The following is a 27,457-nucleotide window of genomic DNA, read 5'->3' as shown; positions in this document are numbered from 1 at the left end:
TAAAATCACGTACATTTGCTTAAAGCCTGTAGGAATCCTAGTGTGTCACAGCTGTGCACTTACCAAGTGTATTGACTCTGAATACAAAGTGAGAATAAATCTAAGATACAGCTCACGTTGTGTTGTGCATAGGAATAAGTCTGAAAGCAGGCTACAGGTCTGGTATGGGAAGACAAGGGAATGAGTAGTTCTTCAGCTGCAAATCTATTTTAGATACTCAGCAATGAGGTTGAGGAGAAAATATATGAATAAAGGCGGGTACTGGTGATAATTCATTTTTGAAAGAAAAATGTCAAAATAGGGAGGCATTATCTATAAACACATAATTTCAGCAATGGTGGTTATTTCAGCCTTTCACAGGGCACAGGACACTTTGGATAACTGTTCCTCTAGGTGCTATCTCAGAGAACAAATTTATCATCAATCATTGTGGCCTATTTTAATGGACAAAGACACAACCTGAGATAGAGGAAAAAATCAGAATTCTAGAGGAAAAAAATCAGAAACGGGCAATTATCCAGAATGAGTCTTTTTTTTTTTTGAGACAGGGTCTCACTCAGTCACTGAGGCTGGAGTGCAGTGGCACCATCTTAGCTCATTGCAGCCCAGGCCTCTTGGGTTCAAGTGGTCATCCCACTTCAGCTTCTTGAGTATCTGGAACTACGGGTGCGTGCCACCACACCCAGTTAAGTTTTGTATTTTTGCAGTGATAGGGTTTTACCATGTTTTCCAGGCTGTTCTCAAATTCCTGAGCTCAACCGATCCTCCCGCCTTGGCCTCCAAAAGTGCTGGGATTAAAGGCGTGAGACACCACGCCAGGCCCAGAATGAGTCTTTATAAAGAAAAAAAATGAGCCTATTACTGCTCAATTCTCCCCTTCACTCTGGCTTTCACAGGCCATAAGCCCCCATGCTTTGTTATTCCTTTAAGTACACAGGATCCGTGAGACTCCCTGGTTCACCTGCTGAGCTAAATTCTATACTATTTGGTCAGGGTGTAAATAATTAAATAGAAATTCTTGTTTTCACTTCATAATTATCAAAAGATACCCCAGCTTTTCCCAGGGTTCCTGGTTTAACCATGTGATATTTCAATTAGGAAGAAAATCTAACTTTCTCTAGTATTGAAGAAATCAAGTTAAAGTGAGTATTTGGACCAAATTTTCCAAATATTGGCTTTTTAATTTTTCCTGTTTTTTTTTTTTTTAGTTCAGATAGATATGCTGTTTTTTATTTTAAGAAAAAGATTTTTTTCATAAAAAAAATATTTTGAAAAACATTTTTTTGAATCTCTTGGGAACATCTTCACCTGCTACAATAAAATAAGATACTCTGAAGACTAGAGAAGAATAAGTAATAAGTAAACAATAACTCATGTAGCAATTAGTCTTTAGTGAGCTCCCAATATATGCCAGGTATACAGTGGTACTTATAACTTCCAAGCATAATGAGAGCATTTGTAGTCTTTTGTATATGCAAGGAAACTGAGTTTCAGATAGGAAATAACTGAAGATCATACAGAAGGAGAATGTGGATTTGAACCCAGAATCTTTTCATACCTAAGCTTGTGATTTTCCCACTTACCTGTATTTCCTTTTCACCTAATATGTTTCTTAAGCTATGTGTTAAAAACAACACTAATAGCCCAAGTTTTTCTTGGAAGTCATTTGTTTGGGATGATTCTTTACACTCTCCCTTGTTGCTACTGGTATGCATTGTCACCCTGGATCAGAAACCTTCAAGCATCAAATCAAATTCTTTTGCTTATTCAGATTTCTAGCCTTCTTCCCTCCTACCTCTGGCTCCCTTGGTATGGTCCTGCCTTCCCTTTCTAATATTTTCTGCTTTAATTTCCCTTTACCCAATCAAACCACAGTCAAACCAAATGACTAGCTGTCCTCTCTTCCTCTGTGCTTTCCCATCTCCATGCTTTTACTCAAGCCATTCACTCTACTGGAAATGACCTTACCCCTTCCTGGCACCAAATTCAGAAGCCTTGATCCTGCCATCTTTCTCAGGCCAGCTCAAGTTCTTCTCTTGCTTTTGTGGCTGGAAGTAATTTCTCCCTCCTGCAAACCTTTATAGCACTCTCTTAGTATATTTCTCATGAACTCATCACTTTTTACTTTGTAATATCATTATTAATATTTGACTCTCATTTGCCCCTCTAGACTGAGTGAAGGATCTATGACTGATTCACCATTTTGTCTTCCACAGAGCCTAGTTTCTATATTGAAGCTAACATAGATGTAAGAATGCTAGATTTTGAAAGAACACATAGTTAAATTTTAATTTCAAATGGATAACAAATAATTTTTAAGTATATTTGGATATTTTTACATATTCAAATATTATATGGAACATACTTACATTAAAAAATCTTCATTCTTTATGTAAAATTCAAATTTAACTAAGTGTCCCATATTTTATCTAGCAATCCTCCCAACAAACCCTTATCAAGTAGTTTTTAAATAAGTGAATTGCATCTCAGTGGTTCAAATCTGCAACTATGGTATCATTAGCACTGGCTGAAGTAACTTCAAATAGTAGTAAATTAAGATAGCTTTGAAAAGAATCATAGTGGTAATTTAGTCCAATCTTCTAGCTTGTGGATTATTTTTTTAAAAAGAGATCTCTCAGAGTCTTGCTCCAAATCACACAACTAACACTCAATTAATTACACACCTCTTTAAAATTGGAACTTAAAAATACAAAGTAGAATCATCAAAACGTCAGAGAGCTATAAGGATGAAGAGAGCTTCTGTATTTGCTTAAACTGTATTTCTTAAACTGTACTTCTGTATTTGCTCATTCACTCATTTGAGACTGGCATTAGCAGCTCTATCAGTCCTTGTTTTACTGGTATACAATCAGGGGTTCCCAAACCCCCAGCTGCAGACAGGTACCGGTCTGTGGCCTGTTAGGAACCACGCCACACAGCACGAAGTGAGTGGCGGTGAGTGAGCATTACCACCTGCCTGAGCTCCATCTCCCATGAGATCAGCCGCACATTTGATTCTCAAAGGAGTGTGAACCCTATTGCAAACTGCTCATGCGAGGGATCTAGGTTGCACACTACTTATGAGAATCTAATTAATGCCTGATGATCTGAGGTGGAACAGTTTCATCCCGAAACCAATCCCCCCACATATCCAACACCCTTGACATCCAACTCCTGCTCCCCCAACCCATCCCATGGAAAAATTGTCTTCCAAAAATGAGTCCCTGGTGCCGAAAAGGTTGGAAACCCGCTGGTCTACATGTCTCTCTATACATTTGTACACATTGTTTCAAATTGCAAAGTCTTAAGAGTCAGTGACTGTCTTATCTGGTCACTGATTAATCTTGCCTGGTTAATGAAATGTGATTATAAAAGGACCCCCAAGATATATTCATAGAACCAGGGAAGACATAAGTAAAATGATCTAGGTCAGAATTTGTATTTCCTGCACTTCTGGCAGCAATTTTCTTCCCTAAATCGCTGGTACTTCTCCTTAGGATACTCAGGGGCTCCTGCCTGTCAGGCTTCTTTCCTTGCAAGGCCTTCTCTCTCTGGCACTTCTTCCTTTCATCAGAACTTTCCTGTCCTGCTCTTATCTGCTCACCAGGTGGGAAAACAGCTCGAGAAACTAATCTGAGCAAAGGTGTTAAAGGCTGACATGGATTTAATAGGTTTAATATGCATCTCCTCCAAGAAGCAGGTCAAATGTCATACTTTCTGTGAAGATTACTCATTTCCAAGGAGGCTAACTGCTTCCTCCTGCGAGCTACCACCACACTTCTATCAACCTTCTAGTAAAGTACTTCTCTGGCTGAAGTTTAATTCACTGTATATTAATATGCACACACAATGTCTCTCTTCATGTTTATACTGCCAGCACCTACTATAGCATCTACTTCATAATAGGCAATCAATATATATTTGTTAAATAAGTGTTTTGTTAACTTGATTTAAACAGGTGATCCCTAGATGTTTAATAGTCAATACAATGATTCTTCAATGATTACCAGGGCCACACATTGGGAATAATCAGTAAAGAAGTTTTTAAGGTCTTGGTCTAACAAGTAGTCTTCAATTGTGTGCAGCATTTCAGTAATAGCATTATTATTGGTTCAACAGTGTTTATAAGACAGAGCGTTATAAAACTTGAACTACTTGGTTTCTTCTACTTATTGTCTCCAACCATGCTATCTTAAACTTTTCTCTCTCATTTTCTTTAATGCCATCCTGGCCAGACCATATAACTTTCTGGTTACTTATAATAATTAAAATATAGATTTGTCTAGTTTAAAACAGAAGGGGAGAAGGTAAAGTATGGCACGCTTTTTCACTCCTTCCTTCCCTCTTTCTAGGTCTGTTTCTCTGAAGTTAGGGGCAGGAAGGAGGAACAGAAAAATCATAGGTCATCTTACAAAACCATCCATATACTGGACTGAGATGTAAGGCTTTTCTGGAATGATCCTGGTCTGGAATTTTGGAATGGCTGTGTGCTGTCCTGGTGGCTTCTGTTGGTTTGGTGGTCTCTGTAAGGACAGAGTGCTCACTTTCAGAAGTGTCTAGTCATCCTAAAGCTACTAGCTCTCCATCCCTGCTGCAATCTTTTTTTCCGTGTGGGGGTTCCCTCTCTTTGCCCTGTGGCTGTATGAGCTGCTCTAGAGATTCCGCACCCCACCCAACCACTGTATCTTTTCACACAGAGCTTCAGAAACTATTGGTTCTTTTTCAAGTAGTCATTACTTTGGTGGCTTGCAGCCCTACACACTACACTAGGAAGCTTTCTGCCTGCGGAACATCTAAATGATTAATAAGTACTTTCCCCCATGTTTGCAAACACACTCCTCCCCCAAATTCCTTGACAAGCTCTCCTAAGGATTCTCTCTTCATGCTCCACTGTACTCCAATGGGAGCTCTACAGTGGGCCTGCAGGTTCTACAGATCAGAAAGGAACAAGAAGAAAGACTCTCCCTTTTGTTGGCATCTCTATCTACTATGATTCTTTTGTAGCACATTCCTCTCACTTGACTATCCTCTTAGCCAACTGTTCTTAAGTAGGGTCACTAGTCCTCAGCTGGTCAGCTTGGAGAACTGCTACAAAACTGTGCTCCAGGGTGCACCTTCTGCTGCTGGTATATAGCTACCTTCAGATCTGCTATGGAGTCTATAACACAGATTATTAAAAGTTGGCTATACATCTGTTTCTTATTTTTTTAATCTTTTTTATGACTATACATCTTAAAGTTTCACCATTAGAAAACTATCATGTTATCTGAAAACTTGGGGCTTAGGCACATTTTAATCATTTCTACACTGCTATTCTGTTATTCTCATTTCAATTTTATCTTGTATATTCACTACATGCACAGCTTTAGAATTCACAAACACTGTCAGTCCTGGGTAAATGAGGATAATCCTCTATGTGCTGTTGACTGAAACCTTACCTTCCTCTGTGAGAGACCCGAAGTGTCACCAATTCAATTAACTTTCTCCTTTTTCCCTCTGAAGATATCCAGACAGTGCTTTTTAAGCACTCTGTTTCTAAGAAAAATAAAATGAATCACATGTACTCAGCATGTTGCACTCAAAGAGCATTGGTAATATAAAAATAAGTAATTAGTACTCAGTTTTCAAAGGAGGTAAAAATCCAGGAATTGCATTTTGTTCTGAGGCAAGCTGGTATATTTGTCCTGGTTTGAGCCATCAGGTTATTTATATAGATCCTGCCCAGGAAGGCCTCTGGCTCATGATGCTGTGAGCCATGTTTTATGGGTTGAATTATGTCCTCCAAAAGAGATATGTTGAAATCCCAATCCCGAATACTTCAGAATGTGACCTTATTTGTAAATAGGGTCTTTGTAAAGGAAATCAAGTTAAACTGAGGTCATTAGGTTGGGTCTTACTCTAATATAATATGACCAATGTCCTTATTAAAAAAAGGAAATTTGGACACAAAAATACACACAAGAATGCCATGTGAAGATAAAGGATATTGGGGTGATAAATCTACAAGCCAAGGAATGCCAAAGATTGCCAGCAAACCACCAGAAGCCAGGGAGAGGCATGTAACCGATTCATCCTCACAGCCCTCAGAAGGCATCAACCTTGCTGATATCTTGATCTAGTACTTCTAGGCTCCAGGACTGCGAGACAATGAATTTCTGTTGTTTAAGCTACCTAGTTGGTGATACTTGTTATGGCAGCCCTAGCAAACTGATGCATTATACCTTAATTCTAATCTCCTAATTTCTGAATTATATATATTCTGAATATATAAAAAGGGCTCCCCTCCCACTTGGGAACAACTCCTATAAGAGGTGAGGGCTGAAACAGAGGGAAGACATACTGAGATTCTGATATGGGATGAGGTTCCTCAAAACATGGTTTTCCTGCCCTTAGATCTCTAGCTGCTATCTCTCTCTACCACATCCCTCTTCTAAGTCAAAGAGATGACAATGTCAAGTAAAAATTGATTCTAGTAGATCCTCTACTTATTTTCTTCTCTGAAATGAAATAATTTTCTTCCACATAAATCTAGGGGTCTACATTGCCAAGTGGTAAAACAGTTGGAGAACTTAACAATGTCTTCTCAATTTTGTGTGACATGAAAGTGAGAACTTTTTTTTTTTTAACAGAAAGGAAATATCAAATCATGTAGAAAAAGTCCCTCATTTTACTAAGCAGGAATCAATACCCAGAAGATTTCTAGTCCATTAATCCTTCCACTGGGTCCCATGCCGGTTAAGGATGGGAGACACAGAAGCGTGGGGATTAGGAAAGTACTGTACTTCTGCAACTTAATGGCAAGTGAGATAACTTTGGCTTTAAGAGTAATTAAAAAAAAAGGAGCTTTAGTAACACATGATTGGTTCAGTGATGAGATCTGCAGCCAAAAGCAATGTCTAGTACATGAATCAGAAATTCTTGATACTACTCATCACTGAAGTACAACCGAATTTCAAAGGAAAGAAAAGAAGTAAATTAATATTTATTGACCACCTTCATTGTAACACTACTTTATATCCATTATCTCATTTAAACTTCACCACAGCAGCCTTATTAGTAACCTTATTTTATAGAAGAATAAACTGAGACTTAAAGATGTTTAGAAACCTTATCCAGAAAACAATGAGCAGTAACTGGCAGAAATGAGATAGAAACTTACATCTGTATCAGCCTGCTAGGATAGCAGTTGTTCTTAACTCCATGAACAATCTGCATCCTAATCACTTGCAGAACTACTTTAAAGTGTGAGTTTAAAGTTCCTAAACCCAGAGATCCTGATTCAGTTGGTCTGTGGGTGGGGTCCAAAAATTTGAGTTTCAAACAAGTTCAGCATCACATTTAATTTTTACACAAGTCAGCAGTGTGCTACATTTAAAAAAGTTATTCTTTGAAAATGATTCTCAAGTGATTCTTAATCTTTTACATATTAGTTCAGATTAGTCACTATACCATAGAAACTGTGCCATTCTAAAATAGAATGAAAATAACCCCTCCCCATTTCAGTGTTTACCAGCATATTGTGTGACACAATAAGTAATAAGTTCCAACTATGAGATTATTTGAATAAGTACAAGGAAAAGTTAGACATTGACACAGGATGGACAATGCTGTACTTTGACAAATAGAAACATTTAAAAATTATCATCTATTATAATCATCTAGAAAAAGAGATAACTTGACACAAAAAATATAGGAAAGGCATAATATTAAACTGTTTTATAAGCCAAATAAATTTAGTTTTATAAAAAACTTACTTCACTGTCCTTATTTTTCTCATTTAAATTAACAAAACTTCATCAGGAACCAAAACAGGTCAATGGATTGAGCCATGCCAATAGTTCACTGTCACGAGAATAAAAAGTCCAAAGAAGACTCAGTCTTTGACTTTAAAGGTATTGCAATTTAATTGAGATAATCAAATTTACCTGCATGAAATGACTCAAAACCAATATAAAATAGTATATAATTATGTACAGGCATACCTCAGAGATATTGCAGGTTCAGTTCCACACCACTGCAATAAAGTGAGTATCACAATAAATGGAATGACACAAATTTTTTGGTTTCTTAGTGCATATAAAGAGTTATGTTTACACTACAGTCTGTTAAATGTACAATAATATTATGTCTAAAAATACACAAATCCTAAGTTAAAAATACTTTATTGCTAAAAAATGCTAATGCTCATATGAGTCTTTAGTGAGTCATCATCTTTTTGCTTATAGAGGGTCTTGCCTTGGTATTGATGACTACTGACTGATCAGGGTGGTGACTGATAGGCTGGGTGCAGTGGCTCATGCCTGTAATCCCAGCACTTTGGGAGGCTGAGGCAGGAGGATCACTTGAGCTGGGGAGATAGAGGTTACAGTGAGCTATGGTAGTGACACTGCACTCCCACTTGGGTGACAGAAAAAAAAGCGGGGGTGGTGGTTGCTGAAGGTTTAGGTGGCTGCAGCAATTTCTTAAAATAAGACAACAAATGAAGTTGGCCACATCAGTTGACTTTTCCTTTCATGAAAGATTTCTCTGTAGAATGTGATGGTGTTTGATAGCATTGTACCCATAGAACTTCTTACAAAATTGGAGTCAGTACTCTCAAACCCTGCCATTGCTTTATCAACAAAGTTTTGTAATATTCTAAATCCTTTGCTGTCATTTCAACAATGTTTAGAGAATCTTTACCAGCAATAGATTCCATCTAAGGAAACCTTTTTTTTTCCTTATCCAAAAGAAACAACTCCTCATCCATTCAAGTTTTATTATAATATTGCAGCAATTTAGTCACATCTTCAGGTGCCACTTCTAATTCTAGTTCTCTTGCTATTTCCATCACATCTTCAGGTGCTTCCTCCACTAAAGTCATGAAGTCATTCATAAGGCCTGGAATTAACTTCTTCCAAATTCCTATTATAATAAATTGACATTTTGACCTCCTCCCATGAATCACAAATGATCTTAATGGCATCTAGAATGGTGAATCCTTTCCAGAAGGTTTTCAGTTTACTTTGCCATATCTATAAGAGGAATCACTGAAGCAGGTCTAGCCTTATGAAATATATTTCTCAAATAATAAGACTTGAAGTTTGAAATTATTACTTGATCCATGGGCTGCAGAACAGATGTTGTATTAGCAGGCAAGAAGCAATATTAATCTCCTTGTAAATCTCAATCAGGGCTCTTGGGTGACTAGGAACATTATTAATGAGCAGTAATATGAAATAAATCTTTTTTTTCCAGTCTCAATAGGGAGCTTAAAATATTCAGTAAACCATGCTTTAAATAGATGTGCTGTCATCCAGGATTTGTTGTTCCATTGACAGAGTAGAGGCCGAGTAGATTCAGCAACATTCTTAAGGGCTGTAGAATTTTCAGAATGGTCAGTAAGCATTGGCCTCAACTTAAAGTCACCAGTTGCATTATCCCCTAACAAGAGTCATTCTGTCCTTTGAAGCTTTGCAGCCAGGCATTGACTTCTCTTCTCTAGCTATGAAAGTCCTTAGATGGGCCGGGTGCGGTGGCTCACGCCTGTAATCCCAGCACTTTGGGAGGCCGAAGCGGGCAGATCACAAGGTCAGGAGATCGAGACCACGGTGAAACCCCATCTCTACTAGAAAATACAAAAAATTAGCCGGGCGCAGTGGTGGGGGCCTGTAGTCTCAGCTATTCGGGAGGCTGAGGCAGGAGAATGGCATGAACCCGGGAGGTGGAGCTTGCAGTGAGCAGAGATTGCGCGACTGCACTCCAGCCTGGGCGACAGGGCAAGACTCCGTCTCAAAAAAAAAAAAAAAAAAAAGGCCTTAGATGACATCTTCTTTCAAAAGGTGTTTTGTCTACATTGAAAATCTGTTGTTTAGTTGTTTAGCGTAGTCACTTTCATCATCTTAGCAAGATTTTCTGCATAATCTGTTGCAGCTTCTGCCTTAGCACTTGCTGCTTCACTTTACACTTTGTATTAGTCCATTTTCATACTCCTATAAAGAACTGCCTGAGACTGGGTAATTTATAAACAAAGAGGTTTAATTGACTTACAGTTCAGCTTGGCTGAGGAGGCCTCAGGAAACTTACAATCATGGTGGAAAGCAAAGGGGAAGCAAGGCACCTTCTTCACAAGGCAGCAGGAAAGAGAAATGCTGAGCAAAGGCGGAAGAGCCCCTTATAAAACCGTCAGATCTCATGACAACTCAATATCACAAGAACAGAAGGGGGGAAATCACCCCATAATCCAATTACCTTCACCTGATCTCTCCCTTGACACGTGGGGATTATGAGGATTATAATTCAAGATGAGATTTGTGTGGAGACACAAAGCCTAACCATAACACACTTGTATGTTATAAAGATGGCTTCTTTCCTTAAGCCTCATAAACCAACCTCTGCTAGCTTCAAACTTTTCTTCTTCCTCCTGTCTGTCTGCCTTCATATAATTAAAGAGAGCGAGTGCCTTGCTCTGGATTAGGCTTTGGTTTAAGAAAATGTTGTGGCTGATTTGATCTATCCAGACCACTCAAACTTTCTCCATATCAGCAATACGGCTGTTCTGCTTTCTTATCATTTGTGTGTTCACTGGAAAAGCACTTTTAATTTCCTCCAAGAACTTTTCCTTTGCATTCACAAATTGGCTGTCTGGCACAAGAGGCCTAGCTTTTGGCCTATCTTAGCTTTTGATATGCTTTTCTCACTAAGTTTAATCATTTCTAGTTTTTATTTTAAGTGAGACATTTGACTCTTTCTTTCACTTGAAGGCTTGGAGGACATTATATGGTTATTAATTGGCCTAATTCAAATATTGCTGTGTCTCAGGAAATAGGGAGGCCCAAGGAGAGGGAGAGAGATGGGAAAATGGCTGGTCAATGAAGCAGTTTGAACACGCTCAATATTTACTTATTAAGTTTGTTCTCTTATATGGGTGTGGTTCTTGGTGCCCCAAAACAATTATAATAGTAACATCAAAGATTACTGATTGCAGATCACCATAATAGATATATAATTAAAAAGTTTAAAATATTGAGAAAATTACCAAAATGTGACAAAGACACAAACTGAGCACATGCCACTGTTAACAATGGCACTGACAGACTTGCTCAATGTAGGGTTGCCACATACCTTTAATTTGTCAAAAATGCAGTATCTGCAAATCATAATAAAGTGAAGTGCAATAAAACGAGATATGCTTATATATAATTGATATGGTTTGGCTTTGTGTCTCCACTCAAATCTCATCTTGAACTGTAATCCCCAGGTGTTGAGGGAGGGACCTGGTGGGAGGTGGCTGGATCATGGGGGTGGTTTCCCCCATGCTGTTCTCACGATAGTGAGTGAGTTCTCATGAGATCTGATGGTTTTATAAGGGGCTCTTCCCCCTTGGCTTCCTTCACTTGCTCTCTCACCTGCTGCCATGTAAGACATGCCTGCTTCCTCTTCCACCATGATTGTAAGTTTCCAGAGGCCTCCCCAGCCATGCCGAACTGCGAGTCAACTAAACCGCTTTTCTTTATAAATTACTCAGTCTTGGGCAGTTCTTTATAGGAGTGTGAGAACGGACTAATACAATAATTATGTGGGACAGATAGTAGTTATATGTAATGGGAGACTAAATAAAAGAAAGATCTGTATGAAGTGAAGTGGAAACTAAAGGATTGGTGAAAGAAGTGGTAGCTGAACTAAATTTGGCTAGGTTGAAAAGAGGGCAAAGGGAATCCTAAATGGAAAAGGAGCAAGGCGCACAGGGTAGAAGTAAGCTACTGAAAACGACAGTGATATGAACCAGGATTGTTTAAGGAAACTAGCCTGATTAAAGCAGAGAATACATTTTAAACAGTACTGGATGATTAGGTTAGATAAAAAAGGTAGATTGTGATGATGTGAAAAATGGATTAGTAGACAGGAATCTGGACTCCAGCAGACATAAGAGCATTATAGTTTCTCACACAGGGAAGAATCCAAAGTGAAAACATTATTTTGTACTGGTAAGTAATCTGTCCTAACTTTTGGTTGTAAAAACACAGGGTCTGACAAGTGCATGTATTCAATGAATTCTGGTTGATGGCATGATGGCTATTGTATTTGTAATCCACACAAAACCTCTGCAATACCTGCCAAGTCTGATTTATCTTGAGATTAGAATCTTAGTTTAAACTTCTACTTTCTACTTAGCTAACCACCTGCATGGTTTACCATTCTACTTTCTGTCTTTCAACCTAAAATAAAAATATAACAGGGTGAAATAAAATATACTAATTCCCCATATAACGTTACACCTGAGCTGTGGTAAGGGGATAAACAGTGACTTCAGATAAATAGTTCAATATCAATTGGGGTAGAAATGTCTCTTAACACAATATAGTCTGGTTTATTCTAAAGAAATAATGTCAAAATTATGTTATTATAAATTCCTCATGCAGAAAAAGTTATTTTCTTTAAAAAATTAATCCTCAGGGTAGAATATGTGGTTAAATGTGTTTTGTTTTAGTTAATACTAACTCTAGGAGAAAATCTTCAGAAAAGCCCTAGCCAATGAACAGAACTAGAGGCAACTAGCAATCAACAAATCACTAAGCTGTGAAATATTTAACACAAAGGAAGAAAACTGAGAGAGAACTTTATTCTTTGGAGTGATAGGAGATTTCTAGGAAAGAAAGGGATGGGAGAGACCCTAGAGGCTTCCAGAGGAATAAAATAGAGTCAGGAATGAGACAATACATATGTAGGACATCTCTGAAGGCCTAGAAGGTCTGTGTGAGACTGCCAACCCACCCAAAGGCTTATGGAGGGAGAGAGACACATAATCCCTTGAACAACAAAGCATAGCAAAGAAATTCAAAGTATCCAACCAACTAAATCCTTCCCCACAGAACTGAGGAACCCTTCATAGGTCTATGTATTTTGTGTTGTACTGTAGGGAAGTGGTAGAATAGTAGGTATCTAAGGATACAATCCTTTCTAGAAGGATTCAGGGATAAAATCTGTAGAACATAAAAAGGGTCTGCTGCACAGGTTACAAAAATTAACACTGCCTCCACCAGTGTAAGGGTTTGAGATTAGGAAGCACAGTAGAGGAGCTAGGGACAGAGCTTCTAACATTAATTACTTGGGTTCAACTTTTGTCTTCCTGGTTTCCTAGATATGTGACCTTGAGCTAGTTGTTCCAGTTTTCTTAAAGTAAATAAGATATATGTGTGTCTGTGTGTGTGTGTGTGTTTATAAATGGAATATGAAGAGAAACTACTTCATGCAGTTGTTGTGATAATTAAATGAGGTAATACATGTAGAAGACCTGGCATCTGGTACATCTTCTGCAAATATGCACTATCATTATTATAAAATATTGTATAAAGGTGTATAAATGGAAATTATCTTAATGGATTGTCCTAGGAACAATATTCAGGTATTAATTTTGAATATATATGGTCAAACTGTGTTTACCAGGTTGAATTTGCTTAATAAAGAGTAAAGAAAAACTGGCAGTTGATTTTTCCAAAGACTAAAGATGAAATGAGATAATATTACTTGGTACTTAATATAGAAATGCATAGACTTAGACCCCTTTTTGAGAAAACAGGATTAGAAAAAGATATAGAGAACTTAGAAGTGATTTTCTCCCAGGGGTCCATATTAGAAAATGTACTCTAGACAATATAAATCACTATCATAAAGAATTCATAAGAATGATAACATGGCACCAGAACTGTGACAAAACACCAACAAAACAACAACAACAAAAAAAAAAACTTACTTATCCCCAAATTTTTCCGATTTATGATAGCTATTATGAGTTTCATTTTTTAAAAATTCCCCTTCTGCTATGGCATATTTGTGTCTCCCCAAAATTCATATTTTGAAATTCCAACTCCCAAGGTGATATTAGGAGGTGGGGCCTCTGAGAAATGATTAACTCATGACAGGGGAGCCTTCATGAATGGGACTAGTGCCCTTAAAAAAGAGATCCAACAAAGCTCATTCATGCCTTCCATTATGCGAGGGCACAGCTAGAAGATGCCATGTATGAACCAGAAAGCAAGCCCTCACCAGACATCAAAGCTGCCACAGCCTTGATCTTTCCAGCCTCCAGAACTGTGAGAAATACATTTCTGTTGCTTGTAAGGTACCCAGTTTGTGGTAGCTTGTTACAGCAGCCTGAACGAACTAAGACACCCTTCTAAAATGTGTTATAACTGACTAATTAAAAATTAGAGTACAATCACTGCTCGGGTGACAGATGTACTAGTATCTCAGAAATCACTAATAAAGTATTCAATCATGTAACCAAAAATGACCTGTGCCCCAAAAACTATTCAAATAAAATTAGACTGCATTAAGATCAGTATTTTTCCTGAGAATCTTATTAACTCATTTGAAATAACTGAAAAATAGCACTGGATATTATAATACTAATATTGAAAATATACAGAATATAAAAATTGAAGTTAGGCCGGGTATGTTGGCTCATTCCTGTAATTCCAGCACTTTGGGAGGCCAAGACAGTAGGACTGCCTGATGCCAGGAGTTCGAGATCAGCCTGGCCAACATACTGAGACCCCATCTCTACAAAAGAAAATTGAATTTTAAAAAGTCGCATTGAACAAAAAATTTTAAGAATATCTAATTTGTTTCAGCTGATAATTCCTAAGGTTCTCTATACTAACTATATTAAAATAATAGAGCTTGCTGTGAAAGTTGGGGAAATGATACTAGAGAGGTTAGAGTTTAATATAGCAACTTTTTGCTTTCTTGGATCTTGTTTAGAGCTCATCACAAATTAGCAAAGAATAGGTACTTTATAGTTCCAAACTAAGAATTCCATGCGAGTCCTTAACAAAGATACTGTATTGCAAATGTACAGCTCAGTTCTGAAATCCACTAATAAAGATGAACACAGCTGAGAAGTCAAGTGGATTAACAGGCTTGTAATGATGAAAGGGTAATAAAAAGCAGATAGCTATTTTGAATTCAATGCTATTTTTCTTCTTAACCCTGGGCTCTAAACACGTATTCTAAGGCCAATAAATTTAGAATCTAATTTTTTTCATCCAGAACATTGTGTTCAATGTTTATCACTCTAATTTACTTTTATGAATGAAAATGAAATAAAACTTTCAAAATATGTAAGGTTAACACTAATGCAACAGCGCCACCCAGTGAATATGCTGTATATTCAAAAGTGTTACTAAAATTTACCATTTTCTTTAAATACTAGCGTACTTTCAAAATATCTATGGCCTCAACCATTTATATAAAATTATACACTACAATACTAACTCAAAAATATATAAAAGCATTATGCATTTTTACTTACCCATTTATAACTACAGTTAAGATGTGCTTTCTGATATTTGTGATTAAAGGGTTTTGCATATTAAATGCTACCTATGTCAGCAAGCTAGAAATGTTGGCTGATATGAGAGATGTATCATTATTTCCTCTCATATGAAACATTAGGCAGGTATAAAACAATGACACTTGTTTGCTTTTGTAGATTTTGTATATATCACATAATACAGTACATAGTTTCAAAGATATTGTCTCATGCCCTTAATATAAAATGTGTGTTCATAATTTCACTTCATCTTGCTATTACTATTCATAATTCATATAAGTGAATTGAATGATGGTATCAATAATACAACCATAGAATTTGTAAACCAATCAATAATGTAATGTGGTGCTTCAGCACAGGAGTTTGAGGCTGCAGTAAGCTATGATGACACCAGCCTGGGCAACACAGTGAGACCCTATCTCAAAAAAAAAAAAAGCTAATATGATATAATATCAGATAGCATTTTAATATTCCACTCTATAGTGACTAGAACATAGTTGGAATATTGCTTTCGGTATTAAGTCCACAAAAATCTAATAGAACACTTTTTATGTCATCTTTTTATTTCTCAGGAAATAGAAATACATTGGAGGAAAAGGCAAAAAGAACTAAAATATATTCAACAAAAAGAAAATTTCTTTTTCACTCTGACCTGCTAGTTTCCCTCCTCAGAGGCTACTACTATTACTTTGTTAGATGCATCATGTCTGAAAAGGAGTTCAGTTCAACAACAAATACTAATTGAGTGTGCAGTTTGTACCAGGCATGGTGTTAGGTGTTAGAACATCAAAGGTCATTAAGAACCAGCCCTGTGTAATAGTGGAGACAGGCACAAAACAGATCATTTCAATATAACATAAACTTTTTTTTTGTAAGTATGCAAAGAATCCATCTCAGACCTCTCTTTTTGAGTTTCAGAATCATTCATCCAATTGCCATGTATCTGGACATTGTCATGTGTATGTTTCACAGGCATGTTGAGCTAGACATGTTTAAAACTGAATCACCAGTTACCTCCCAAGTGAGTCTGCCTCTGTGTTACCTAAATCAGAGACTGGCATCCCATTTATCTGGGTACTCAAGCCAGAAAATTTCACTCGTACTTATCAAGCATCTCCAGCATATAAAGATTTGTGCTAAGCTGTGGATACATGACAGCAAATAGGGTAGTCCCTGTCTTCACTAAAGCTTGTTTAAGAAACTCTATCCTTGATTTCTCCCACTTCTGCCCTCACAATTCAGTCACCAAGTTTTGCCACTTCTACTTCCTAAAATTCTTCTGAGATCTATTTCTATCCACACTGGCAATGCCCCAGTATAAACTGCCATCTTTCTTTCCCTGGATTACTACAATTACCTCCTAACTGGTTTCCTTCTTGCTGGTATTGCTGCCCTTTGAGTTCTTTTTCTCAGAGTAGTGATTCATCATCTAAATACTAACCTAATCATGTTGAAACCATTCAAAGTTACTATTAGCCTTAAGAAGGAGTCCAAACTTTGTGACATCATCACTAATGTTCTTCATGATCTGGTCCCTGTTTACCTCTCCACCCCTGTCTAGAATCTCTCAGTTCCTAGACTGTGTTCTTCTTCATAAACATTGTTAGCCTCTATCTAGAATACTTGTTTTTTACCCTCTCAATTCCTAGCTATTATCAAGTGTGGAGCCAATAAGACTGAACTGCCTTTTTTTTTTTCTTTTTTCCCTATGAGAATGTAAACTCTGTCAGGAAATTATTAGATTGGTTATTGCCATATTTGCTTGTTCATTATTATATTTCTAGTATCTAGCTCAGTGTCTGGCACAAAATAAGGGTTCAATGAATATTTTCTGAACGAACCCACAAATGTCAAGAAAGCAGAGAGAAAAGTCAACTAACTCAGACTATGGAACAAGGAAAGGCTTCTTGCAAGAGCCCTAAAAAATTAGTAAGGATAAGGAAGAGTCAGCCAAAGAAAATAAAGACAGTCCAGACAAAGTCAACAAGAATGCAAAAGGTCTCAGGTGTAAAGCAGCCTCATGAATGCGAAGTGGGTAGGATGGGAGATGGTACTGGAAAGGGAAACAAGACTGGGAAGGAAAACAGTGGCAAGATAATGAAGACCCTAGCACACCAGGCCATGGAGTTGGACTATCTTGAAGGTGACTGCAGAGGAAGATTAGAAATTTAAGGAGGCAAGTGAAATAGATTTACATTTGAGACTGGTCATTCTGGCTGCTACTTACAAGATGGATTTGGCGGTGTAGGTGGGGGTGGTAGTAGTTACAGCTGAAAGCAGTGAGATGAGATAGAATTGAGAGTACAAATGAAAGCAAAGGACAAATTAGAGTTTGAAGGGCTCGTGAGCCTCCCAAAAGTCAGAACTTCAAGGAACAGGTCAGGAATAGCAGTAGTTTTAGAATCCATGAGCAAATAGGTTAAAACAATGAGTGGACAGTGCTCACAGGGAAGATACAGACAGAAAACAACTCAAGGTTGGAATTTTGGGAAATACTATTTAATGGGTAGGCAGAGAAAAAAAGACCCCCAAGAAGCATGAGACAGGTAGAAAAAGATGGGAGAAATGCAAAACGAGTTTCAAGGAGGGTTTGATCAATGATACCAAATGCAGAAGAGAGGTCTAGAACAAGAAACAGTGGTCATACATTGGTGGAGGAAGTACATTTCATTTTCTGAGACAGACAAATAAGACAGGTGGATATATGTGGCATTGACAGAAGTGGAGAGGGAGGAAGTTATATATTGTATGATGGCTTTAATTTTCTCAATCAACTGGGAAAAAAGTACTGGGATTGTGTGTGGCCCCTATGGAATCTCTATTCATAAGAATGGGTGCCTGATGGGAAGTAGAGTGTAGGATCCAGTCTTAGTATTTCACCTATTCCTACCACATTAGACCAAGTGAATCAACTTTTTGTCCCTATTGATCTGTTAAAGTAGAAATAACAATTTGGAAACCCTGTCACTTAAAAAAAGAGATTTGTTTAAAGCACTAGATATCACAGCATCACCACTTGCATTAAAGTCCTAGCTACAGGCTGCCATGGTCTCTTTGGAACACCCCCATCTTGTCACTCAAAGGTCCACTCAGTCCTGATAGGTCTGTCATCCAGAATTTAAAGTGCAGTCTAGAAAAGGAACATGAAATTAAAATTAGAAAGGCAATAGACACAACAAATTGCAGATGCATACGAATGTGTTATGTGCTTGAAACACACCTTTAAGACCACTCTGGTCACTTTCTATTAAAGAGAGGAATTTAGGTTGGGAAGAGGAATGAAGAAAGGGTAAAGTTTGTGAGAAATCACTGAAAGTTACAGGACAGGGAAATTACTGATGATAAATTAAAGGATTGTCAGGAATCAGGGAAAGAGCTGAAGATGGAGACTGACAATCTGTCATATGTCACTTTGTGTCATTTTCTCCAGTGTTTCCAGCTAAGGATTTATAGACAAGATTCAGGGATAAGATTTTGACAGGCACCTGGGTCAGAGGAATCAGACACAGGAAGTTTGGATGCTGATAAACCATGCAGTCTAGGCTGTGAAGGGAGGTATTAGCAGGAGGGCTGTCAGGGAAAATGAAATAGTAGGGCAAATGTAGCACATGTGAGGGTATAAAATTATGATGCTACAATCAGAAAGAATACTAAAGTTTTCTGTAATAGTCTGTGTTTTTATGGGTGATAACAAAACTCTTAGACTAATGTCTAGGGTGAGAATTCTGATGTTCCACCTTCTACCTTACACTGACCAGTATCAGGCAACTAAAAGTTTTAAAAAGTCAGATTTAACCTTCTAATTAAGGTAATTTGAATAAACACTCATTTTTTAAATAAATAATTTACTTCTAATATAACTCAATTTATCACATCAATAGTGATATTAACCCCCAAATAAACAATATTTATTGTTGATACAACAAAATGGTTGTCTTGCTCTTTTCTTCCTTTGCCTCATTTTTCTCTTTCTCCATGGTCCATTCTAATCTTGGCTTTCACATAAATCGCTTGGTTTTTTTTCTAGATTCTCAACAACAATTTAGACATTTGTTGAGCACTTGCCACTTGCAAGGTATTTTCCTAGGGACCTTGTATAAATAATAATAGTCAAAATAACAGCTAATACTTTTCAAGTACTCACAATTTTGCCAGGCACTTAATTAAGCACTCTACAGGAACTAATTCACTTAATCTTCATGATACCCTATAAAGCAGATAGAACTGTCACCCTATTTTAAAGATGCAGAAACGAGCTCGGTTAGGTTAAATAGCTCGCCTAAGTCCACCTAGGTAGTAAATGGTGTGATCAGGGATTTCAATCCAACTCCCTTTGACCGTAGAGATGTGCTCTCAGTCACTACGCTATGGTTCCCTTCCCTGCCTCTAAGGACATATAATTTGGTGGAAATTATGCACGTATCAGTAATCAATTTGATTTGGCAAGTGTCAATGAGACAGGTCTCTTTTTTCTGCTTTCCTCACTGACTCTAATATTTTTTTAAAATCTATTTTCTTAATCTCCTTTTGGGTCTTACTAGATTCCGACTTTGAGACTTACATCAGTAAATAGACATTGAAAGGAAAGACAAAAGCCCTGAACTAATGATATGAAATGTATTTTTATTTAGAATTGGTATAGACTTCACTATCAATAGGTTTAGTTCTTCAGGACAGGACAAAGCACCGGAATTTGTGTCTACATTCAATAGCCTCTTTAGCACTTTTTTCACATAATTCAGTTCAGGTTCCCCATCCAACACACGACTGTAACCAGATGATGCTCTACTCTGTGACCAGATATAAGTCCTATTACGTCTTCTCGTGTCCCAAACCTCAATAAAACTTAATGGCTTTCTCCCCTGACAACTAGGCCTGCCATGGCTTCCTAACTTGTGTTAAATGCAGTGTTTCCACTCTTGCCAAAACAAACAAACAAAATACCATGTAAAAAAAATACAGATTTCAGGGCCCCTTATCTGAAGAATGCAACTCACTCAGGAATGTGCAAATTTGGGGAACAGTTCAGAGGTGGAAAGCACTGATCGAAGAGGGAGAAGCTAAAATCAGGAGACCTGGTTTCTACTTTACAGTCCCACTTACTGTATAACTTCTAACAAATCACTTCTCTCTGAGTCCAGTTTTCATATCTGTAAAAGCGAGAGGATTTTACCAGATGAACTGTTATGTTCCTTCTACCTCTTGAAGTCGTGCTTATGAGCACAGTCAGAGGATGTGTGTTCATATCCAAGCTATGCTACTTGTGAACTACTGTGCGCAGAGAACTGCATTCTCTGATTCAGAGCCCTCACCTGAGGGGATGATAGTATCTCTCCACTCTCCCTTTTCTCCCCTTTAATGAAGTCTAAATGAGATGATGCTTATAAGCATCTAACAAAACCCGGCACATAATCAATGTTCAACAAGTTATTATTACTCTGGAATTCTATAAATTACCTCTGTACTTCCTCCCTTGTCACCCTGAACTTAGTGAAGTTTCCTTCACTTGGTTTTGCTCTTCAACTCGGACCCCGAAAACGCTCTAAACGCTGGCGGAAATCACGCTGAGCTAGGCTAGACGCTCAACCCCGGTCTCTTCCCCGAAACCGCGGTGCTCCCACTTCCTGCAGTCCGAGGTTCCGACTCGACGCCAGCTCCGCGAGCAATGGTTCCGCCCTGCGCCCTGCCCCTTCCATGACAACTCCAGTCCCACCTGCCTGGCGTCTCTTGAGCCCAACCGGCATCCGTTGTGGTTGGACGTGGGCTTGGCGGAATGGGGCGGGACTTCCAGTAGGAGGCGGCAAGTTTGAAAAGTGACGACGGTTGACGTTTGCTGATTTTTGACTTTGCTTGTAGCTGCTCCCCGAACTCGCCGTCTTCCTGTCGGCGGCCGGCACTGTAGGTGAGCGCGAGAGGACGGAGGAAGGAAGCCTGCAGACAGACGCCTTCTCCATCCCAAGGCGCGGGCAGGTGCCGGGACGCTGGGCCTGGCGGTGTTTTCGTCGTGCTCAGCGGTGGGAGGAGGCGGAAGAAACCAGAGCCTGGGAGGTGAGGGGCGGGCCCATCGTTACTTTTTATTTGATTTTCGTCCCAGAAACAACCAGAGCTCAGTTCCTACTAAACTAACGGGTGTTTTCTGGTGCAGCATAGACCGAAGAAGACGAGCTTGAGATGAAATTGTTCAATTTAGGCATACATTTATGTGTGATTTTTGGAAAGGCGGTGGTAATGTGGTTTATTTGGCTGCAGGTGCTTGTCAGCTTTTTACACATCTCCGTTGCCAAACGTCTTAACCAAATCCAAAACCATGAATGAAAAGGCAAAAATATCACACCTAATCCAAAATTCAAAGGAAAAGAGCAGCGCATATATAGCACTACGCATGCGTAACGCCATCGTTGTTCCCTTTAAAAGTTCAAGGAACGTTTTACTTAATTCATTGAAGTTGGGAGCCATTTCTGTTTATTTTTGTTTAATCTCTGCCTCGTGGAACTGTGATGTCCACAAATAGTTTATTTTAACAAAACGAAGTGTGTAAAATTTAACAGAGTACTTTTAGTACCTACTTACTCTGCTCAGCATCGTGGTGCTGCAAATAAATGAGAAACCAGATGAGTAATTAGCGGTTAATCTTTGCTACCCGTTAGACAGAGTATTACTGCATATATATTAAGTCATTTATATACTTTATCCCACCTAGGAGCTCAAACTATGTAGTTGGAAAGTGTCTTTCTTCATCTCTCGTTAATGAATAAATTGTAACTGAAATTGTACTTCGAAAGAATGATAGAATTTGGATATTGGAGGAGGTTCCAAAAGGAAATACTGGAAGTTTGGGAAAGTTAGGAGACTAACTTGGAGCAGAAATTTCATTCAATTATTAAAGGGTTTAGAAGCCTAGCAGAAAAATTTGAATTTGATGTGGTGGGTAAGGTGAGTAATTGAAGTATTTTCATACAAATATTATATGATGCGTTAAGTGTTTTTATAAGGATTAATCTGATAGCAGAGTGCCAAACATTAGAGAAGAGAGGAACAAGTGATAATAATTATGAAGATACTTTACACCTACGCTTTCTATTGCAATACTCTCTAATTCAGATGCAGCTTTTTTGGAAAAGTGACTTTTTCTGAAGTCTTTCTTTGGTCCAGTCCTTTTATGAACAGTTTTTAAGGCTGTGACTTAGATGAAAATGTAGAATGCATATTTATGCTGAAGGGAGCATCTGATATGTGATGCATCAGAATCTGGATTCCAAAAGATCCCAGCTCTGTGGCCTGGCAAGGTGGTTCATGCTTGTATCCCAGCACTTTGGGAGGTTGAGGTGGGAGGATCACTTGAGCCCAGAAGTTCAAGACCAGACTGGGCAACATAGTGAGACCCCATCTCCACACACACACAAATTAACAGGGCGTGGTAGTGTGTGCCTGCTGTCGTCGTGGCTACTTGAGAGGCTGAGGCAGGAGGATAGCTTGAGCCTGGGAGGTCGAGGCTGCAGTGAGCTGTGATTGTGCCACACTGCACTCCAGCCTGGATGACAAACTGAGACCCTGCCTCAAAGAAAAAAAAAATAGACAAAACGTCCTAGCTCTAAAAGGAAAGCTTGCAATCATGAAATTTAATGGTAGAAAGTACAAATCCTTGCTTAAGGTTCAAATAATCAATTTATACAACAAGAACACAAGTGACACAGCAGATGTGACCAAAAAAAAAGAGAGGAAAAGGGGGAAAAAAAGAACAGGGAGAAGCCGCCTTGATACAAGACGGTCATGATGAAGTTCTTGGAGTTTCAGTTGATCAGTAAGTGCTACAGCAGAGGCCATTAATACTGTGCCCTAGACCAACCATATCTGGAATGTCGTGTTCAGTTTGGGCACTACATTTTAAGAAGACATTTACAAAATAGTGTGTGTTAGAGGAAGATGAATAGGATGGTAGTTTCTAAAACAATGTCATATAAGGAGTATTTTGAAGTTACATATAGCCATACATAAAGAAATTATACTTACTTTAAAGAAGGGAGGGCTTAGCAGAGGTGTAATAGCTTTCTTCATGTTTTTGAAAATGGTGTCATGTAAACAGAGATTAATATATTCTATTTAGTTGCAGTGACTGTACATAGGACCAGGAGGTAAAATTACCACAAAACATATTTCCACACACTATGAGGAAGAGTTATTTAATTTGGAACCATAATAAAGTGGGAAAAAGTTGCATTGAGAGTGAATTCTGTGATGTTGTCACATGTTCAAGTTGAATTGGGAAGTTATTTGTTAATGGTTGTTTAGAATTGCTTCCATTTATTAGAGGTTAGGCAAGTTGCCAAAGCTCCCCTTTTTAACCCTAAAATTCTAAAAAAAATTAGGAGCCTAAAGAAATAGATTATCAGAATTGTGGCCCATTTCAATTTGTTTGCAAAATTGAATATATGCACATTGGGTCTCCGAGATCATTTTGCTTCACTGGAGAGTAGGGGATCTGAAGGTAACACAACAGGTATTTAAGGGAGTGGCTGAGAGCAGTAGCAGTGGCTGCTATTGCTGCTCATTTCTCTCTTGCTGTTACTACTGCTATTTTTGTGGTTACAGGGAGAGATATGAAGAAAATGAAAAGATCCTTACTTACCGGAATCTCACAATGTGGTGTCAGAGTTCTTTAAACATAATTCCAGTACATTGCAACAAGTATTATAACAGGGGTAAATGCAAGGCTCTAGGACAAGGTTTCTTTTCTCTTCTTTCTTTCTTTTTTTTTTTGACACAGGGTCTCTGTCACCCAGGCTGGAGTGCAGTGGTGCGATCTCAGTTCACTGCAACCTCTGCTTCCCAGGCTCAAGTGATCCTCCCACCTCAGCCTCCCAAGTGGCTGGGACTACAGGCATAGGCCACCATGCCTGGCTAATTTTATGTGTTTTGTAGAGATGGGGTTTCATCATGTTGCCCAGGCTGGTCTTAAACTCCTGGGCTCAAGCGATCCACATGCTTTGGCCTCCCAAAGTGCTGAGATTACAGGTACAAGGTTTTTTAACATCAGCATTTATTGACCTTTTGAACTGGATAATTCTTTGCTGTGGGAGGCCACCCTATACATCGTAAGATGTTTGGCAGCATCCCTGGTCTTTATCCACTAGATTCTAGTTGCACCCACACTCCTGTGCTGACAACCAAAATGTCTTCAGCCATTGCCAGATGTGCCCTTGGTGATAAGGTTAGAGAACTACTACGCTAGGGGGACACAGGTAGGAATAACTCACTAGGTGAAGACATTAGGAGAAATGGTTTTTTGTTTTCTTAAAATTCTCACTCTGGTGATAGGATTTCCTATCAATTATATCATCTCTTCTTACTCAGTTTTTTTTCTCTCTTCTATTTGCATCTACAACCTTATTAGCCATCTCACTATATATGTAATGAATAGGATGTCAAAACTGAATACAATTTTTTATGCCCTATATTACTGTTGTTTATATATAGCTTCTGCTGATGATGTTGCCTATATGCCTTGCTTTGAGAATTAATTATTAGGATTGGTCTTGTTAAGCTCCGTGGCCCTCAAATGTAAAAGAGAAGCACATGGTTTCTCATCTATCTAGTCAACCAAAGTCCTCCTTCCCAAAGGTGTTGTTCTCTTCCTACAAAAGAGAACGACACTAGAAAATTAGCAGAAAATAACTGTGTCACCTTAGAATAAAAGTAATTTTAGGATACATATATAAATACTTGTCTTTATCTTACTAAGATATGTGATGATAGTTAACACTACTATGAATAGTTCAACTTTGGCTCGTTCATTTTGTCATTATGTTTATTAGTTTCCAGATAATGAGAACTACTGATCATGTGGTATTTCTCATTGTTTTTTCTTCCTTCAGATTAACAGGAAACTTCCAAGATGGAAACTTTGTCTTTCCCCAGATATAATGTAGCTGAGATTGTGATTCATATTCGCAATAAGATCTTAACAGGAGCTGATGGTAAAAACCTCACCAAGAATGATCTTTATCCAAATCCAAAGGTAAAAGGTGGTTATGTTTGCATGTGGATAATGGTATTTAGGGAAAAAGTAAGCTACTAGGTCTATTGTGTGGCAAGAAAGGGATATGGCCTCCTATTTGATGGAGACCAGTCATTTTCATTGAGAGAGTATCTCTCACCTAGCATAATTTAAAAATAACACCAAGTTTATATGTGTGGTGACTTCTGCATTCCCATTAGGATCCAATTCTTTAATATAGTCGTTTTCTTAAAAAAAAAAGCTTCTAAACCATATTAAAGTATATTAAATTTTTTATTATTATTATTGGAATGGTGGTCTGAGAGTATCATTTATTGATAGGGCTTGAAGGAACTTATTCCAAGTGGTTTTCAACCACAAAAAATGCTTAGAAATAATCCTCTTTGGAAGCCTACAGATTAATTTTCATGCATTATGCCCCAGGGGGAATTGACTTGTTTTGACAGGTATTGTTTTTTATATCTTTAGTTATTAAATACAAAATGAACTATTTGTGTGTCACAGAAAATCCCAAAGTCTCCTTCCAGTTTCTTGTGTTGGACTTGAAGTGATAACGTAGTAAAACCTGCTGTAATGGTGTAGAACTCAAACTTTCTGATGTCACTACCCTCTTTGATTCTTGAAAATGGAAGAAATACCTTAGAATAACTGATGTCTTCAAACTGAGTAAATTCAGCTTTCTTAAAAGATTACCACGTTTTCCCTATATTTCCCGTCTTAATGCTCACCCAATAAACTTGTATTAATATATGGATCAGAACAGATTCACAGGTCAGCATTTAGGAACTGCTGTTTTAGAAGATCCGGTTTTTAAAATTCTATATAACCCTATTACATTTATACCTCCTGATCAAGTGTTCCCTTAAACTTCAAATCTAAGGAAACCTTAATATCTATGGCAGCAAACAAGGTTTCCTGTGTTCTTTAAAACACACACACACACACACACACACACACACACATTTTCCATGTGCCATTATTTCTGCCACATGCCTGACAGCCTGTTCTGAAAGATTAACTCTTCTTCTTCCATTTCCTAAGGTGGATGGGTTGCTTGGATTGGATTTGGATATACTTGCTCTCATTCTTAAACAGCTGATCCCATTGACCACTTATATATGAGCAAACTAAGCATCATAAGTTGTTTTAAAATTTGGAAAAATTAAGGAATATTTCAAGGGAAATGGAATAATTTTGTTGCCTTTTTCTTCTTTGCTTTCATCGATTATAATATTGTATGGTAATGATGATAGTGACATAGCTTTAGATATGCATCGGAGTATTCAAAGTTGTTTTTTGCTGTAGCCTGAAGTCTTGCACATGATCTACATGAGAGCCTTACAAATAGTATATGGAATTCGACTGGAACATTTTTACATGGTGAGTTTAAGATGAGGCAAAATTATGGGGTTTTTTTTGTTTGTTTGTTTGTTTGGTTTTGCTGCAGTTCTGCTTACAATGCATACTGGCTTTTAGGATAGGAAGTTCTTGACTTTATTTTTAACAAATTCAAAGACATATAAAATTAGTGTCACTTACAGTGGGATCTTATGCATAATAATGGTTTATATCCATAGCTTTAGTAAGATGAAAACCATAGTAAAAGACTTAAATGACACAGATCATTGATGCTATGCAATTGTTATAGATTTATAGGTTTGTTTTCAGAGACTACAATAAACAATAGCTAAGTCTTCATATTGTTCTCTTTTCAGGAAGAACTCCCAAATTAGAGTAGAAGATATGCAGTAAGATTGAAACAATTGAAATGAGGCAACTGAGCTTTTAGCAAATTATTTGCATAGTACCTGATATTTAGTAAATGCTAACCTTATTCCATTTTTAAAATTCATTTAAAAATCTTTATTAAGCACCTACTGTGAACCTAGCATTAATAATGATGAAAACTCTGTATTTATACTAGGATATGTATTAAGGTTTTTAATTTAATGATAGTGAGTTAATATATTTTGATCTTGGTTGAAGATTTTTCTCATTTTGTCTAATCAATGTGTAATGTCGATTTTGTGGTTTATTGCATTTAGATGCCAGTGAACTCTGAAGTCATGTATCCACATTTAATGGAAGGCTTCTTACCATTCAGCAATTTAGTTACTCATCTGTGAGTA

General features: G+C 37.8%; 1 protein-coding gene and 1 long non-coding RNA gene across 4 annotated transcripts in view; one reads left to right on the top strand and one right to left on the bottom strand.

Moving 5' to 3' along the window:
* Positions 1 to 1,206: 1,206 nt before the first annotated feature.
* Positions 1,207 to 20,923, bottom strand: LOC134756457 (uncharacterized). The gene is made up of 3 exons (XR_010129151.1): positions 20,771 to 20,923; positions 5,439 to 5,535; positions 1,207 to 4,523 (listed from the first exon to the last, which is right to left on the bottom strand). It is a non-coding gene; the product is annotated as an uncharacterized lncRNA (long non-coding RNA).
* Positions 20,924 to 20,961: 38 nt separating this feature from the next.
* Positions 20,962 to 27,457, top strand: part of NUF2 (NUF2 component of NDC80 kinetochore complex) — a 34,085-nt gene continuing 27,589 nt past the window's right edge. Inside the window, exons 1-4 of one of the 3 annotated variants that reach the window (XM_004027802.5) lie at positions 20,962 to 21,361; positions 25,186 to 25,328; positions 26,634 to 26,708; positions 27,374 to 27,450. In XM_004027802.5, coding sequence (XP_004027851.1) covers positions 25,206 to 25,328; positions 26,634 to 26,708; positions 27,374 to 27,450 — 275 coding nt within the window. In that variant the 5' untranslated portion in view covers positions 20,962 to 21,361; positions 25,186 to 25,205. The remainder of the gene's footprint in view (positions 21,362 to 25,185; positions 25,329 to 26,633; positions 26,709 to 27,373; positions 27,451 to 27,457) is intronic. The other 2 variants (XM_019026047.4, XM_004027803.5) reach the window with 2 other exon arrangements.

Source organism: Gorilla gorilla, chromosome 1, assembly GCF_029281585.2.
Source record: "Gorilla gorilla gorilla isolate KB3781 chromosome 1, NHGRI_mGorGor1-v2.1_pri, whole genome shotgun sequence".
Classification (NCBI taxonomy): domain Eukaryota; kingdom Metazoa; phylum Chordata; class Mammalia; order Primates; family Hominidae; genus Gorilla; species Gorilla gorilla.
Note: the sequence above shows the minus strand (reverse complement) of the source record. Positions and strands in the feature narration are given on the sequence as shown.